Raw genomic sequence first — 15,710 nt, forward strand, 5'->3', positions numbered from 1 at the left:
TCTGTAATACACCATGACCTCATACGATCTAGATCATCCCGGCTGGGTAAAAAGATTCAGGAATAAATTTTTCAACCAGAGTGATGGGTCTTTAAAGCAGACTAGTTGTCCTTCTCCAGCTACTTCTGAATCTGATGATGTGATCTCAGATGTTGCAAACCTTTTTGCTAAGGATGATGCGTCGGATGTTCTGATGCATCATCAAAACCCCAGTACAGCTTCAAGTTAATTCTCTTTCTACAGAAAAAGAACAGGTTAAAAGAGGTCAAAGCACAAGACAAAGACCCAGTTACCTATCTGATTTTGTACAAGATTAAATTAACAGAAGTGCATGTGATTTAATAACTAACATGTTTCACTGTTTTAGATATATATAATAAAAAAAATTAAACAGAAAAAAGAAACAAAATAATACATAAATAAACATATTTAGTTTTTTTAAGTGTATCTTTATTTCATCTTACTATTTTATGCCTGTATAATAATATATCAAAAACCTTTAAGCATCAGGAACATTAAAAGTTTTAATTTACAAATTTATATATTAAAAGTAACTTGTATTTAATGTAAAATACAATTGTTTTAGAAATGTCAGAGTTAGGAGATCATTTTGTACCTGACTATGAGGAAGAACCTCTACCAAACCACGTGCAAGGTTCCACTTTAGGTAAAAAAGGGAAAAAGTGCCCTGTTTGTAATTCAAAGTTTACACATGTCCGACGGCTTATTATTCAAGAACATATTCCTTGTTTTCTTTATCCAAAGACTTCATGTGGGACATGTGAATTAGGTTTTGGCCAGGAAAGGTTTTTGAGGCTTCAAATAGAAAAAGAACATTTTGATGACTCCACATACTGTAGATATGATACTAACATTCATGGTCAAATGTGGGTTGAAAAAATATCTATTTTATTCAACAGATTCAACAAAGTAAATGTGATATATCATTTATAAATTCAAACGAAAAATTTTCTGCATTTTTAGGAACAATTTGGCAAGAGCATGAAGAGGATGACCTTGTACAAATAAAATATTACTTAGAAACAACTCATCAACTACAGTCATTACCAAAGTCTCCTTATCCTGCTCAAAACTTTACAAGTTTGTTTCACTGGAAAATACTTAGTATTCTGTTGGATATAAGCAGCGCTCCTACTGAGTTTCTACAAAATTGTGAACTTACAAGAAAGAAAGACATACTCATAATAGGATCCTCATTTATTCATTGGGCCCATCAAAGATCTATTGACACCCACTCTACTGACTTAGGTTTACAAAATTGCAACAGTAAGTGGCATGGAATAAGTGGCATGAGATGGTCTTTGCTTACAGAAACACTTAACTCTGCTACGAAAGATATTATTCCAAACATTATTATAATTCATTTAGGATCTAATGACATCTCTTTTTCAAGTCCTCTTTCTCTCGTAACCAAAATGAAAAATGACATTTCTTCATACATGGAGAATTTTCCAGATACAATTTTTATTTATTCGGAACTATTGTCAAGAAGAGTCTGGGGCAAAATCACAGTCTGGGAGGGAGAAAACAAGAAAACGATAATCAATTGAGAATTTGGATCATTTATGGAAAGAAGGGGAGGGAAAGTGATATTCCATCATGAAATTCATTGGAAAAACAGAACACTTTTTAGAAGAGATGGGGTACATTTGACAGAAATTGGAAATGACATTTTACTATCAGACTTCAAGGATGCTTTAAAAATGTTATGTTAATTTTATAATGTCATTATTTTAAAAATTGTATATATTTGTACAGTATACTGCTTTTATATTTAAATGGTATTAAGTCGGATGTTCTGATTTGTGCCATATCCCGGGGCTTATTAAAACGGGGAGGAATGTAGTAATAAAGGTTTTATAAAATAGTTCGGGTTCGGGATGCATATATTTGATACGTCACAAACAGCTGATTTACCACCATATTAGGCCAATTGTGATTATACCCATGATTGACACAGACGTCTGACGACACTGTCCCGTCCGTGGTTCACAGCTCAGGTGGGTTGTAATCTATTGTTACCCCTCACCATTTTCACAAGTTATATTAACCATATTTAGTGTGCTTCCTTTACTAACGCACTTCACAACACAAAGCAGTTCTCCCTCTGTTGTTACTGTGTGGTTACCTCGGAGATTTAAAAAAGTGGTGGATATTTTATTTAAGATCTTTCCTTCCATGTCATACTGAATATATTCATAAAATCACTGGCCCAGAATTTGTTTGGGGGTAAGAGAGACAAATGATACACTTTTCCCTGGATAGTTTTTTCACTTACTTTTGTAACAGATGAAAGTTCAAACCTTTCTGATAAATCTAGTTCTATTTTACCAAACTGTTTGCTTATTTCTTCTTTATTTAGTGTACCTAATGTTAAAATTGGCAGTTTGGGTTCAGATTTGCTGGGCATCTTCAGGGTAGCTAATGAAATGTCTAGTTGATATTTCATGAGTTCGGTGTGTTTAATTGGTGACTCTCATAGTCTGAAATAATTTTTTCAATGTACTTTATGTAGTCCTCTGTTTCTTTCTGTTGTTCCATCATTTCGGCTAGCACAGAGTTCTCTATTTTATCTAGCTTTTTTATCATTATCAGTCAGTATATTGTCAACAACCTCTTTCAGCTCATCTGCTCTATTTTCATGCAAACTCAAAACTTGGCAATTTTTTGCTTGACATTTTCTCTCTTTCTCCCAATTGATTCAACATTATTTTTAGCTGTAGGAATGACTGCTTTCCGAATTTCAATTATTCCTTTCTGACATTGCTGTAGAATGTCATTGTAAATTGTTTCAAGGTCACTGTTCTCATGATCACTGTGAAACAGGGCAAAGCATTTAGAACAAAGAGGATCCTGGCAAACTTTACAGTAAATGTCTAAATCTTGTGTGGGGTGGATCCTGCATTTTTCTGAAGGAAGTTTTCTCTTTCTCTCATAATAAAGGACAATTTCATGTCTATTGTTCTGCTCTAGATGGCGCTGTTTGCATTCATCACATATTCCCTGATGACAGGTATAACAGTAAAACTTGGAGAAGTTCCTACAGGATTCCGTGTCACACTCTATGAAATGCTGGGCTGTATCTGGTACCTGGTCCATTGTTGTTGAATCAAACTCTAAAAAGTAGTTATTATCAAAGTGTAGGTAATGAAAACACTCTAGGTATGAGTGTATATAGCTTTAAACTTGCTAAACACTTACTAAAGTATTACCTTCTCTGTAGTCTAGTAGATAAATCTCTTTCACAATACTTCACATTCTTGATATATGTCAGCCATTTGTAATGTATGATATGTATCCAAGTAGAATGTAATTCTGTCTTTTAAAAAAAAACGCATTGTGGCCGGGATACTGTAAATTGAGCTGAGGTGAATGACAAATACATTTAAATCTCCATGCAGTCTTTGCAACAGTGCAAAAAATTGAATGATAAGAGAATAAATGGGTCAGACTAGCAAACAGTAACCGTAATTTGAATAACAGATATATCTATAAAAATAACACAAGAGCAAAAGAGTGAAACTTATATAATTTTTAATGATCCTAGCTTCCCTAATGGCTGATAGGAAGAACTGGAGGGGTCATGTAGTTGGTCGTCTAAGGACGACTGAGTGAAGTGAAGTGAAGTGGTTCTTTAAACATGTTTATAATTTAAATATTTAAAGAATTGGTTTATTAATAATATATTGACCCTGATCATTCTAATGTACTAATAATCTTATCTAACATGCTGGAATTCCTGTATTTTAGTAAGAATTCACTATTAAGACATGTAGTAAAAAAAAATGATCACCCTAACTTGATCCAGATTAACACTGGGACAAAATATACAGTAACAAATTATGCCTAAAGTCATTAAATAGAGAATGTTGTATTACTGTATGATTTTCAACAAAGGGCATTGCAAAGTGGAGCATCCCCTTGCATAGAGCAAATCAAACAGCACTCAACATCCATCCAGTTGCAAATAAAGTCACTTCCATGTAGCACAGTTCTCCCACAAGATGCTGTGGTTAGAATGTCTGCTCTAGAGTGGTGAAGTAAGAAGTTGATCAATATATCTTGGGTTCAAATCCAACTGTGGGAATGAAACTGGTCCTTGGGATGATATCATATTAACCAAGGTCTCGTGTTGCAGTACGTGCTGGCACAAAAAGGATCCCTCAGTTTTCAATGGCCCTACAGTGCCAAGGACAAAATTTGCATCTCTCCACCAGCAAGTGGTGGCACATTCAATCAATCCATTTAGCACAGGACTTATCACACCTCTGAACAAACACATGCATGATTGCAGTACCATATCCTCTGGAAAAGAAGCAAACGTTATTGTATTATGACTGTGTGCTCTTCATCCCCTGATATGACAAAATCTTAAACTTGAAAGCCAGTCAGATGTCAAATATTTTGATGAAATTTAAATGTTGCTTATCACTACAATTACAGGCCCAGAAAGTCTTCATAAGGCAGTACTCAGTCAGACTGCCTACCACCTGATGTGTGGTGGATCTGAGGAAACACAGAAGTCATCACAGGACAGACAGCTTACTGTTAATGTTCCCCTGAGAGACTTAAAATCAAGGCTACACAAACTACAGATCCTGTCACAGCACATATGGACTCAGGGTTCAGTACTGTGTAAAGTGATTTTGAGGTATATATTTTATAGGAATGGGAAAGCAATGCAGCTAAGCATGTTTCTATGGCAAGCCAGTTGTCAGAAGTTTCTTCTAAGATTTTGGACTGGAGAAAACTAGAACTCAGGTAGGCAAACATCTGGTTCTCTGTATCTAGGGCTTAAATTTGTAATCATAGTATGTAATCAACCTTATGATTTAAAAATAAAAGGCTCGATTTTAAAAAAAAATTCCCCAAACCAACAAATTTGAACCCTTTCAAATATAAATTATGCTTTAACAGTGTATTCTGACATTTTCCAGCTGCTGGAAGCAGTGCCTAGACAATGTCTTTGTAAAGCAGTCCAAGAAAGCCAACAAATGGTGGTTCCACATTTATCAACTTATCCAGGCAACTTGTCAACAGGTAAGAAAGCTTTCCCTCTGTGACAGTTTAGTTAAAATTTTCAGAAGTTCATAACCTTCTTGTTCCTAATCTTAATCATCATAATGTTTCAAATTATTATTCTGTAGGAGGAGACTTCAGAAGATTCAGATTCAGAAGAGAAAGACTTGTCAGAGGTCATGCGGACCCTCAAAGAGTTCATGGAGAGGTCCAATCTAGGGGAATTTGAGGCTCGACTAGGGATGTTGAAGTCGTTCCATTGTCAAAGCATGTACCTCTGTACTGAGGCCAAAGAAGGGGGGACGCAATCACAAGGTAGGATTTATTTTGACAATGTCTAGATTACTTAGTATTGTAAATGTGTTATAATCCAATAAGATTCAGATGAGAAGAATTACTTGTCAATGAATCATTTCACTCACAACAGTGAATAATTATTATTTTCTGATTCTTTGTCTATTACATACACAATAGCTGCAGTTTATTACTGGCATATTTGATTGATTTGTTATTTATCACTTTTTAATGTTTTATTTCTAGGCATGATGAATTTACTATGGAACCTGTAACAGTTTTACAGTCAGTTCTTACCATTGGTTAGAGAGAAAATACAGCAATTAAGAAAAAGATCTCAAGGTATTGTCACAAAATTAGGATTTTATCTGTCTTTATGAATATATGTAGCAAATACATGTCATTTTGATTTATTTCTTTCATTTGAATTAAGGGGTTTGTGAAAATTGCCCGTTGGACAGACATGAACTTCTGGGCCCTGTTGACATGCCTATCAGGGCTGATCATTGATAAAACATTTCATAGATGAACACAACATTTATTTAAGCATGGCGTCTAAACGTAACAACAAATTACAGGCATCCCGAGCCCGATCATAATACATCAACATCCCCCCTTCTAAGAAAGATGTACACTGTGTAAACACTTTAACTGAACATTTCCAAAATAAATGTTCATTAACTGTTAATTAACATTCCAACAAAATAATCAAATAGAATTAAACACTATCCCAATCAATTTTGAACATAGTCTTTCAAGTATGCTGGTTTCCTACGGATCCTTAATGACGGTTCACGCGATATTGGCATTGCACGAGTATCTGGCGTAGTATCCTTGTGAGGCTTGCTGACGACAGTTTCTGAAATCGAGTCTGGTACGCAATGTTGTTCGTTTGAGTCTGTAATCACTGGTATCTGTTTGCTAGATATACACTCGTTTGGTTCACTAAACGGTTTTGGAAATTCACAGAGTACACGTTTGCTGATTGGTTCATCACGAACTGGAGATTGATCACGAATATGGATCTGTATTTTAGTTGGTCTAATATGAATTCGGTTCCTTCGATATTCGACTCCTTGTTGGTCCTTAATAACGTATGTTCTCTGTCCAAGTATTTGAATCACTTTCCCAAGCTTCCAATTTTGTCCTTCCCGGTGTTGGAAATAAACGGACTGTCCAATATCGACTTCAGGTAAGTTTCGTGCTTTCTTATCATAAGATTTCTTCACGGCAATCTGTCTGGATCTGTGTTTGGACTTCACTATTCCAAAATCATTGTTCACTTGAGATCTCATAGGGAGTGTAGCACGTATCTCTCTGTTGAACATCATCTGTGCTGGACTTAGACCGGTATCCTGCCTTGGAGTACAACGTTGTTCAAGTGACGCTTCATACGGGTCTGTTCCATCCTCCTGTGCTTTAATCATCAGTGTTTTGATGATCTTCACCGCAGATTCAGCCTTTCCGTTTGCTTGCTGATGCATCGGAGATGAGAATCTGTGATCGATCTTCCAGGTCTTCACAAAATCCTGAAATTCTTGACATCTAAATTGTGGTCCACCATCCGATATTATAACGTTTGGTATGCCAAATCTAGAGAACTGTTTCTTAAGCAATGAAATCACTCTTGCACTTGTCGTTGTTGGTAGGTAATCTACCTCAATAAAACTGGAAAAGTAGTCTACCGAGACCATGTAGTGTTTTCCTTGTATCTCAAATAAATCTAGTCCAATTTTCTGCCAAGGTAATTCACAAGTTGAGTGCTGAAGTAAAGGTTCCTTACAGTTTCTTGGTTTTCTTTCCTGACAAATTCCACAATAATCTGCTATCTGTTTTATGTCGGATTTCATCCCAGGCCAAAAAATAACACCACGAGCTCTCCTTATCATACTGTCATATCCTAGATGTGCTTTGTGTAATCGTATCTTCATTTCTGATCTAAGTGCCTTTGGAATGACGATTGCTTCTCCTTTCAAGATGAGTCCATCTTCAAAGCTGAGAGTGTCACGAAAATCAAAGTAATGGCGCACACTCGTTGGAAGATCATGTTTACTGTCAGGCCATCCATTGGCTATGGTGTCGGCCAATGTTTGCATCTCTGAATCTTTAGCAGTCATGTCCTTAATTTCTTGAATTCTGACATCTGGTACATCGTTTTCTTGTAACGTTGAGACAGATAGAATCCTATGACGCTCATCTAGACTTCCTTCCGTTGTCATGAGAAAAGCTCGGCTTAGCGTATCCGCTATAACAAGGTTTACTCCTTTCTCAAATACGAATTCTACATCATATCTGAAGTAACGCATCATAATGTCTTGCAGTCTTTTAGGTGCTAGTCCTAATGGTTTGCGCAATATAGCAGATAATGGTTTGTGATCATTATGGATAAAAACTTTCCTTCCATAAGTGTACTGATCAAAGCGTTCAAGTCCATAGAGAACGGATAAAGCTTCCTTCTCTATCTGAGCCCATTTTCTCTCTGCTTCTGTAAGAGCTCTTGATGCGTACTCGACCGGCTTTCCATCTTGGAGTAGTACGGCACCAATTCCTTCTTTGCTGCTGTCAACTTGCAGTGTTACATCCTTTGAAGGATCAAAATAAGCCAGAACTGGAGTTTCTGTCAACTTATGCTTCAAAATCTGAAATGCTGACCTACATTTGCTGTCCCAGTTCCACTTTTGGTCTTTACGGGTAAGTAGTCGTAGTGGTTCCAATACCTTCGACAAGTCTGGTAGGAATTTTGACATGTACTGAACCATTCCACATAAACGTTTGATTCCCGAGACATCAGTCGGTGCTGGCATTTCAAGGATAGCTTTCACTTTACTCTCATCAACCTTGACACCATCTTTAGAAATTTTGTGTCCATGAAATGAAATTTCACGAAGTCCGGATTCTTCCTTATCCTTGTTTAGTGTAATGTGTCTCTCTTCACATCTCTTGAAAACTTTCTGCATCTTGAGTTCATTGTCACGTTTTGCTTCTTCTTCACTGTCACCACATCCTGCAATAATAATGTCATCAACAATGCTATACACACCTTCCAGTCCTGATAATGCTTCGTCTAACCGTCGCTGGAAGATTTCACTAGACACTTTCAATCCGAAGGGTAATCGAGCCCACCTGTATCTCCCGAATGGCGTTATCATAGTTGTAAGTTTGCTCGACTTCTCATCAAGGCGAACGTGCCAAAATGCTTCTTTAACGTCAAGTTTGCTAAATACCTTAGCATTCGTTAGCTTTGGAAGTATGTCATCTAATACAGGTAATCGGTAGTACTCTCGTATCAGAGCTGTGTTAAGAGGTTGTGGATCTATACAAACTCGCAACTTTCCGTCTGACTTGTGAGCCACGGCCATCTGACTAACCCACAATGTTGGTTCTGTTATTGGTATCAAAACACCTCGATCAACAAGTCTGTCGATTTCCTGCTTAACTGAGTCCTGGATAGCTATCGGTATTTTCCTACACGGAAGTACTTTGGGTTGAATACTGGGGTCAACTTTCAGAGTTGCAATGCCCAAGTCACCAAGAGGCTGTTCTAATCCAACTTTAGATATGAACTTTTCACTGTTCACAGTCACAAGTCCCATGTCTTGAATTGCATCTTTGCCAAGTAGACAGGTAAGATTGTTTTGCACTACTACAAATCTAAGTTTCTGGACGACGTTGGAACGCGCATTGATTACATCAAGATCGGCTTCACCGAGGGGTTTCATATGAGTGTTGTTCCACATGTTAAGACGAATGTTTGACGGACGACACTGTTCCTTCTTCACATATTTCTGACAAATGGTATTTACGTCAGCTGCACTGTCCAACTGAAAACGTACGTCACAATCATTTACATTCATTATCGCAGTGATGTCTTTGCTCTGTCTGTCTTTACTTTTCAATGCGAGGAGCCAACTGTCTTCTAACTCTGGGCTGTCTTCACTTTCTTCGTCAACAGCATGTATTTTCTTACATTTGGACTTAAAATGATTTCTCCCGTTGCACTTGTCACATCTTTTGCCCCATGCTGGACAATTAGATTTGCCATGTTCATGTTTATAACCACAGAAATCACACTCTTTCTTCTCCTTGCTTGAAGGCTGTGAATCACTTTTCTGTTTGTGTGTCACTTTCTGCTTTGTGAAGTTTTTCTGTCGTTTGTTTGTAGATAGTTTATTCACTTTGTTAGATGAAGTGATGTTTTCTCGTAGCTCTTTCACATGTATGTTTGACTGTTCAAAAGCCCTACATATCTGAATTGCTCTGTTCAAAGTCAATTTGTCTTCTCGTAACAGTAATTCTTGTAGCTTACCAGTAGCTGTAAATACGATCTTGTCACGCATCATCCTCTCTTGTTCCTGGAAATTACATGACGCTGCACGTGTTCGTAATTCTGTAAGAAATTTGTCAAAGGGTTCCTGATAAGGTAACTTCCAGAATCTGTGAGACTCTAACACTTCGTTGGAACGAGGATTACAATAGGCTTGTAGCTCCTCATATAACTTAGCAGGGTCATTCTTATGAGATTCATCTTCCCACTGAAACTGGTCATATATCTCGACTACGTGAGGTCCACCACAACTCAAAATAATTGCTACTTGTACCTCTTTACTTTTGTCAATTCCTCCTGACGCAGACATGTAAACTTCAACTTGTCTTTTCCACTTTTTGTAGTTCTCGGATACATTTCCAGAGGATAAATCAAGTTGAGGAGGTAATCTGAACGGACAATTGTACACCTGTACAGGTCCTGCAGCTTGTTCTTGCTCACCCATTCCGAATAAAAATTTCAGGCTACTGAGAATGGAGTCTGGATCCAATATGGCGGTTGTTCGAAGCACGTGTTGAAAAATAAATTCAAAGTTTCTCACTATAATTTTACAATAGTTCACGGAGCATCACTTTCGGGGACGACCGGTAACACTAACAACAAGTTTGCACCGCTGCCACCATGTTGACATGCCTATCAGGGCTGATCATTGATAAAACATTTCATAGATGAACACAACATTTATTTAAGCATGGCGTCTAAACGTAACAACAAATTACAGGCATCCCGAGCCCGATCATAATACATCAACAGGCCCTAAAACAGACAACAGAGAAAACACACCGAACATTACACAAACAGATGAAGGCTTTCCAGGTAGGTTTGAAATTGAAAGAGGATAAATATTGATTGGATTGTGTTTCTGGTAGTCAAAATTACATATTACATGCTTATTCATTGTTCCTTATTGTAGGCTGTTTTAGAACAACCAGTCCAGGGTATATTGGCTGACCCTGATAGCAGTATAGATTCTACTGGTCAAAGGGAGAGAACTCTAACCTGGAGAGAAACATACAGCTCAGCTGTACAGTCTCTGATATCACACACAGTCAGTCTACAGGTGAGACAGGTGTAAATTTATGTTTGTAATTATTTGGCAAATGAAAAAGAGTTTATAGAACTTAATGCATATGCATTTGTTGTTATAACAGCTAATTAAGATTAGTGTAACATTTGCCTATCTTGACCAATTTTGTATATTTTTTACCAACATGTATGTTTAATTGTTGCAGACACAACAGTCAGAGTTACCTGCCCTTGATCGTGGAGGTCTACACAGCCGACTTGGTCAGTTATCAGTCAGAATGTGTAAACACTGGATATATCGCTGACAAAGAAACTCAAGTATGACCAACTAATTGTCAGACTAGATGAGTTCACAGGTAAACGCTTGCTTACATACTTCAACTACTAAGTCTCAGAGAAGTGCAGATGATCAAGTGAACTAAAGCATAAACTTCAAAATGCTCAAAAAGAAAATCTGTATTCAGTAGTTAAGAATTTTAGCTTTATTTCAAGGGTTGAATTAAAGTTTATCATGCAGAGTTTTGTTAATATGAAACAGAAATAGCCATGTACTTATACTTATATGTATGCCTGCTTGTTGAAACATATAAGTTACAAGATTAATGATATCCTAATTTATATCCTTTACTTTTAGGAGAAATCATTGAATCCATTCATGAACTACAACAACTGGAAGTGTCACAGGTGAGTTTTATTGGAATGATCTCTTCCTTGCAATATTATGTACTGAGGTACACATATGTTTGTATTTATGAATCATGAACATCCCAATGGATGCTTACAGACAGATGACAAAGAAAAACAGAAGTCGGAAGCTAAACACATTGGACAGAAGAAAAGAAAAGCTCTCAGTGATCTGTTTAAAGAAATAGCACAGCTAGGTAAATAATAGCACAACTAGGTAATGAATTAGCACAACTATGTAATACATGTACATGTGTAAAGATTTGGAAATGCATGAATTAACAAAAACGGTTTTTATTGCAAAAATATATTCACTATAAACATCTGTTGTACAGGTCTGTCCTACAGACGAGGACTTCTCTGTGACGCTGAGAGTAACCTCCCTTTACTTGTTCCACCACTAGATGTCTCTGTGTGCTCAGATCAACTCACCACAAGGTGGGGCTGTTTTTATCCTCATTTTATCTAAATAAAGAATTGAATCTACATAATTTTTTTTTCATTTATGCTTTGTGTAAATGTTTAATTTTTCCTTTAGTGAGAACAGCGCTACAGAAATAGGACAGAGTTGCCATGACTATTACTATAAATGTGTCGCCAGAAGAGCCAAGTTAGCCACAGCTTTACAGACTCCTTCCAAGGTGAGTAAATTCCTAGATCACATGACCTAGAGATAATACAGGGTGTTTAAAACAGTAGCAATTCAGATCACAAAAGCAAAGAACGATACTGGTATATATGATTTAAAAGTTATAATTGGCTCTGTGTGATTTATTTTAATTTTTAGGAACTCGGTGTAGGGAATATAGAGCGATGTAAAGGATTCACTGAACACTTAATGAAGTTAGTGGTGGATCAGTATTCTGGGGTGGTGGAGATTCACAAGGCTTTCTTATCATTAAGGTAGGTCAAGGGTCACATGACGACAATTCTTTAGTGGTATATTTGAAAGATTTGCAATTGATTATATCCATGGCAGTTTTAATATGACGATCTTTTAAAGAAAATATTTAGACAGCCAAATTAAACATTAGATAAACAAATACCTGGTATTAAGCATTTATTTGACATTTTTTGATCAATTGAAGCTCCTTGTCTGAAGTGTTACAAGATTTATGTTCAGTTAATGGAACACCCCCTCCACAGAAGTCAACAAGGGAGCGTGTGGTATGTAGACAAAATCATTCTGTTTATACAATATGATATCTTAATTGTAAGGAAACACTGTATGTTTGATTCTTTTTCAATGGATAATCAGTAAAAGGAACCAAACTGAAGAATTTTTAGTGTTGACATACAATGTACATGTACATGTCTATATAATTTCAATTTATGAATCTGAGGTGCCACTTTTATTTTTCCTTCACTATTACCATTGAATACATTTACAGGAATCCCTACTATCTCTCTTGGTCAGCATGAAGGAGGGTCTAATTCAGGTCAAGGTCATACTTCGACAACAAGAGGAGATAACTCACTATCCGTCTCCATTTCCCAGAAATCAGTTGTCACAGTCAGCCTTGATGAAATATGGGGATGAACAGTGGAAACACTGCTTTGATGAAATTCAGGTTTGAGCATTTTTGGTCACATTGGATTTAAAAATATTGTATTTTCTCCAGGCAAAGATTGTTTCTTTTGAGTTTTTGTCCCAGAATCCATAAGCAGAAACCAGGATTCTCAACAGAAGTCTTAAATGTTACTGATGTATCTGCTATCTTCTTCTTTATATTAATTAATTAAGGAAAATGAATATGATGTGATTTGCTACCTAGGTGCCACACTTGTATTTTAATTATTTTTTTCTACACATTTATTTTTCTAGACAATACAACAAAAGGCCAACACATTGTATGACTGTATCATGCCTCTTACAAAAAGACATTTAATTACATGGTATGCCAGGATTGTATTATAATTCAATATGAAATATAAAATTTCTTCACCTTCATTTTCATTTTGTAAGTCATATTTTATTAATTTTGTAACTGGCAGTGATTATTTAGAACTGACAAAATATTGAATTTACCCCAAGTATTTTGCAATATTTAAACAAGAAATGTAAACCTTCTTCTTGATTACAGGAGTGACCTTGAGAAGGTGAGGTCAGTGTACGGAGATTTAACTGACTGTGTACCCCAACTGTCAGAGATAGAAGGACACTTCTGTGACCCTGAAGACAGAACCCTGCCCTCCTACATAGCTACAGTCAGGTACCTCAGACAGGGAATACAGAGCAGGGCTGGGGAATTCACACACTGGGTCAACATGGAGTCAGAAAGACATGTCACACGATCAGATAAAGAGGAGATACAGAGTTCAGGGATAGAACCACTCAGTGATAACAGTGGAGAGAAGATGAAGGTGGAGACATTTAGTGACAGGGTGGAGAATCTGATAGCTGGTCTGTTACTGAGTGTACAGGATCTCACACAGAATCACAAACAGAGCACTGCAGGAGTGAAAGGTAATAGCTTCACACACTCTGTTGATATTCCTGACTTTGTTTATGGGACATTTTCTATTTACTAACAGATTATGATATTAAATTTTGTAGAAGAGGATACTGGGACATTGTTAGAGGGACATCTAGTGGTCCATCTTGATGAGAGATTAAAGGGAGATAAGAAATGTCTTCAACTGAAAAAGGTAAATTTGTTAATGTTACAGTCATGTACAGTTATTCCAAATTGACATATGTATTGTTTTCATTTTAACACAGCTGCATATTTTAACATGTTCGTTTAACAGAATAATCATTGTTTTAATTTTTTATTTGCAGATAATTCAGTCTCTTCAGAGTTTGGTGAGGGATGTCCTTGACCTTACAGACACAAGGTCAGATGTCCTGACCTTTGTCCAGATTCTAGGACAGTGTCAGCCGTTAGTACAACAGTACCGAGACATGGTGGAGTACTACTTACTTCATAGTTTGGCTGAGAACAGGGTGACAGGGAAACTCCTGTCGGTTCTGTTGGCTGTCTTCACTGAACTGGCCTCAAAAGTAAGAAAGGACATAGGATAGTTCTCATGTTGACATAGTTGCCTTATGTTGTGCTATGATATCATAAAGTTGGATAAGTCAAATACTTACATATTAAATGACTGTTTAACTAAAAATTTTATGTGTTATTGTTTGTTTTTCTCAGGAGTTCTGGTAAAAAAACAACTTAAGACAAGATGTTAGTTTATGTCTGTAAAAACTGCAAATGTCAAGATGTTTACTTTTATCAGGGATTCTGTGTTCTTGCTATATTTTGTTATTTGTTTTTATCAGGGATTCTGTGTTCTTGCTATATTTTGTTATTTGTTTTTATCAGGGATTCTGTGTTCTTGCTATATTTTGTTATTTGTTTTTATCAGGGATTCTGTGTTCTTGCTACATTATGTTATTTGTTTTTATATCAGGGATTCTGTGTTCTTGCTATGTTTTGTTATTTGTTTTTATCAGGGATTCTGTGTTCTTGCTTTGATTTGTTATTTGTTTTTATCAGGGATTCTGTGTTCTTGCTATATTTTGTTATTTGTTTTTATCAGGGATTCTGTGTTCTTGCTACATTATGTTATTTGTTTTTATCAGGGATTCTGTGTTCTTGCTATGTTTTGTTATTAGGGCCCCGCTTGGCGGGTGCCCTATAGTGATCAGTCTGTCCGTCCGTCCGGCTGTCCATCCGTCCGTCCGTCCGAGATCTCTTGTCCGGGGCATATCTTCTCTCTCCTTGGCCTAATCTGGCTCATACTTCACCCACAGAGTGCCTTTGGGTAACCAGTGTGCAGTGACCTTGAAGCAGGTTTCTAGGTCAAAGGTCAAGGTCATAGCTGAATTATATGAAAAATCCTTTTCCGGAGCATATCTTCTCTCTCCTTGGCCCAATCTAGCTCATACTTCACCCACAGAGTGCCTTTGGGTAACCGGTGTGCAGTGACCTCGAACCAGGTTTCTGGGTCAAAGGTCAAGGTCATAACTGAATTATATGAAAAATCCTTGTCCGGAGCATATCTTCTCTCTCCTTGGCCCAATCTGGGTCATACTTCACCCACAGAGTGCCTTTGGGTAACCAGTGTGCAGTGATCTTGAACTCGATTTCTAGGTCAAAGGTCAAGGTCAAAGCTGAATTATATGAAAAAATCCTTGTCCGGAGCATATCTTCCCTCTCCTTGGCCCAATCTGGCTCATACTTCACCCACAGAGTGCCTTTGGGTAACCGGTGTGCAGTGACCTTGAACCAGGTTTCTAGGTCAAAGGTCAAGGTCATATCTGAATTATATGAAAAATCCTTGTCTGGAGCATATCTTCTCTCTCCTTAGCTGAATCTGGCTCATACTTCAACCACAGAGTGCC

General features: G+C 37.0%; 3 protein-coding genes and 1 pseudogene across 3 annotated transcripts; 3 read left to right on the forward strand and 1 right to left on the reverse strand.

Moving 5' to 3' along the window:
* The first annotated feature begins 588 nt into the window (after positions 1–588).
* On the forward strand, positions 589–1,736 carry LOC134279565 (uncharacterized; annotated as a pseudogene).
* A 2,012-nt stretch (positions 1,737–3,748) lies between these two features.
* On the forward strand, positions 3,749–5,666 carry LOC134279566 (midasin-like). Its single transcript, XM_062761974.1, has 6 exons — positions 3,749–3,770; positions 4,465–4,568; positions 4,688–4,782; positions 4,959–5,061; positions 5,169–5,355; positions 5,581–5,666. The coding sequence occupies exons 1-6, from the start codon at positions 3,749–3,751 to the stop codon at positions 5,607–5,609; spliced, it is 540 nt and encodes a 179-aa protein (XP_062617958.1). The 3' UTR covers positions 5,610–5,666.
* Positions 5,667–6,068: 402 nt separating this feature from the next.
* Positions 6,069–10,103, reverse strand: LOC134279567 (uncharacterized protein K02A2.6-like). Its single transcript, XM_062761975.1, has one exon. It carries the CDS (start codon positions 10,101–10,103, stop codon positions 6,069–6,071), a length of 4,035 nt encoding a protein of 1,344 aa, XP_062617959.1.
* A 356-nt stretch (positions 10,104–10,459) lies between these two features.
* LOC134279568 (midasin-like) lies at positions 10,460–14,372 on the forward strand (the record flags this gene model as incomplete). Its single annotated transcript, XM_062761976.1, has 15 exons — positions 10,460–10,474; positions 10,572–10,718; positions 10,891–10,945; positions 10,987–11,040; positions 11,319–11,368; positions 11,469–11,565; positions 11,704–11,806; positions 11,907–12,009; positions 12,156–12,271; positions 12,457–12,535; positions 12,760–12,939; positions 13,194–13,264; positions 13,453–13,835; positions 13,926–14,017; positions 14,151–14,372. Coding segments are annotated over exons 1-15 (1,767 nt in total), but the record flags the coding sequence as incomplete, so codon positions are not given.
* Positions 14,373–15,710: the final 1,338 nt, after the last annotated feature.

The sequence above is a fragment of the Saccostrea cucullata genome, unplaced genomic scaffold (assembly GCF_032062105.1).
Source record: "Saccostrea cucullata isolate Sc308-1 unplaced genomic scaffold, CSIRO_AGI_Scuc_v1 ctg6398, whole genome shotgun sequence".
Lineage (NCBI taxonomy): Eukaryota > Metazoa > Mollusca > Bivalvia > Ostreida > Ostreidae > Saccostrea > Saccostrea cuccullata.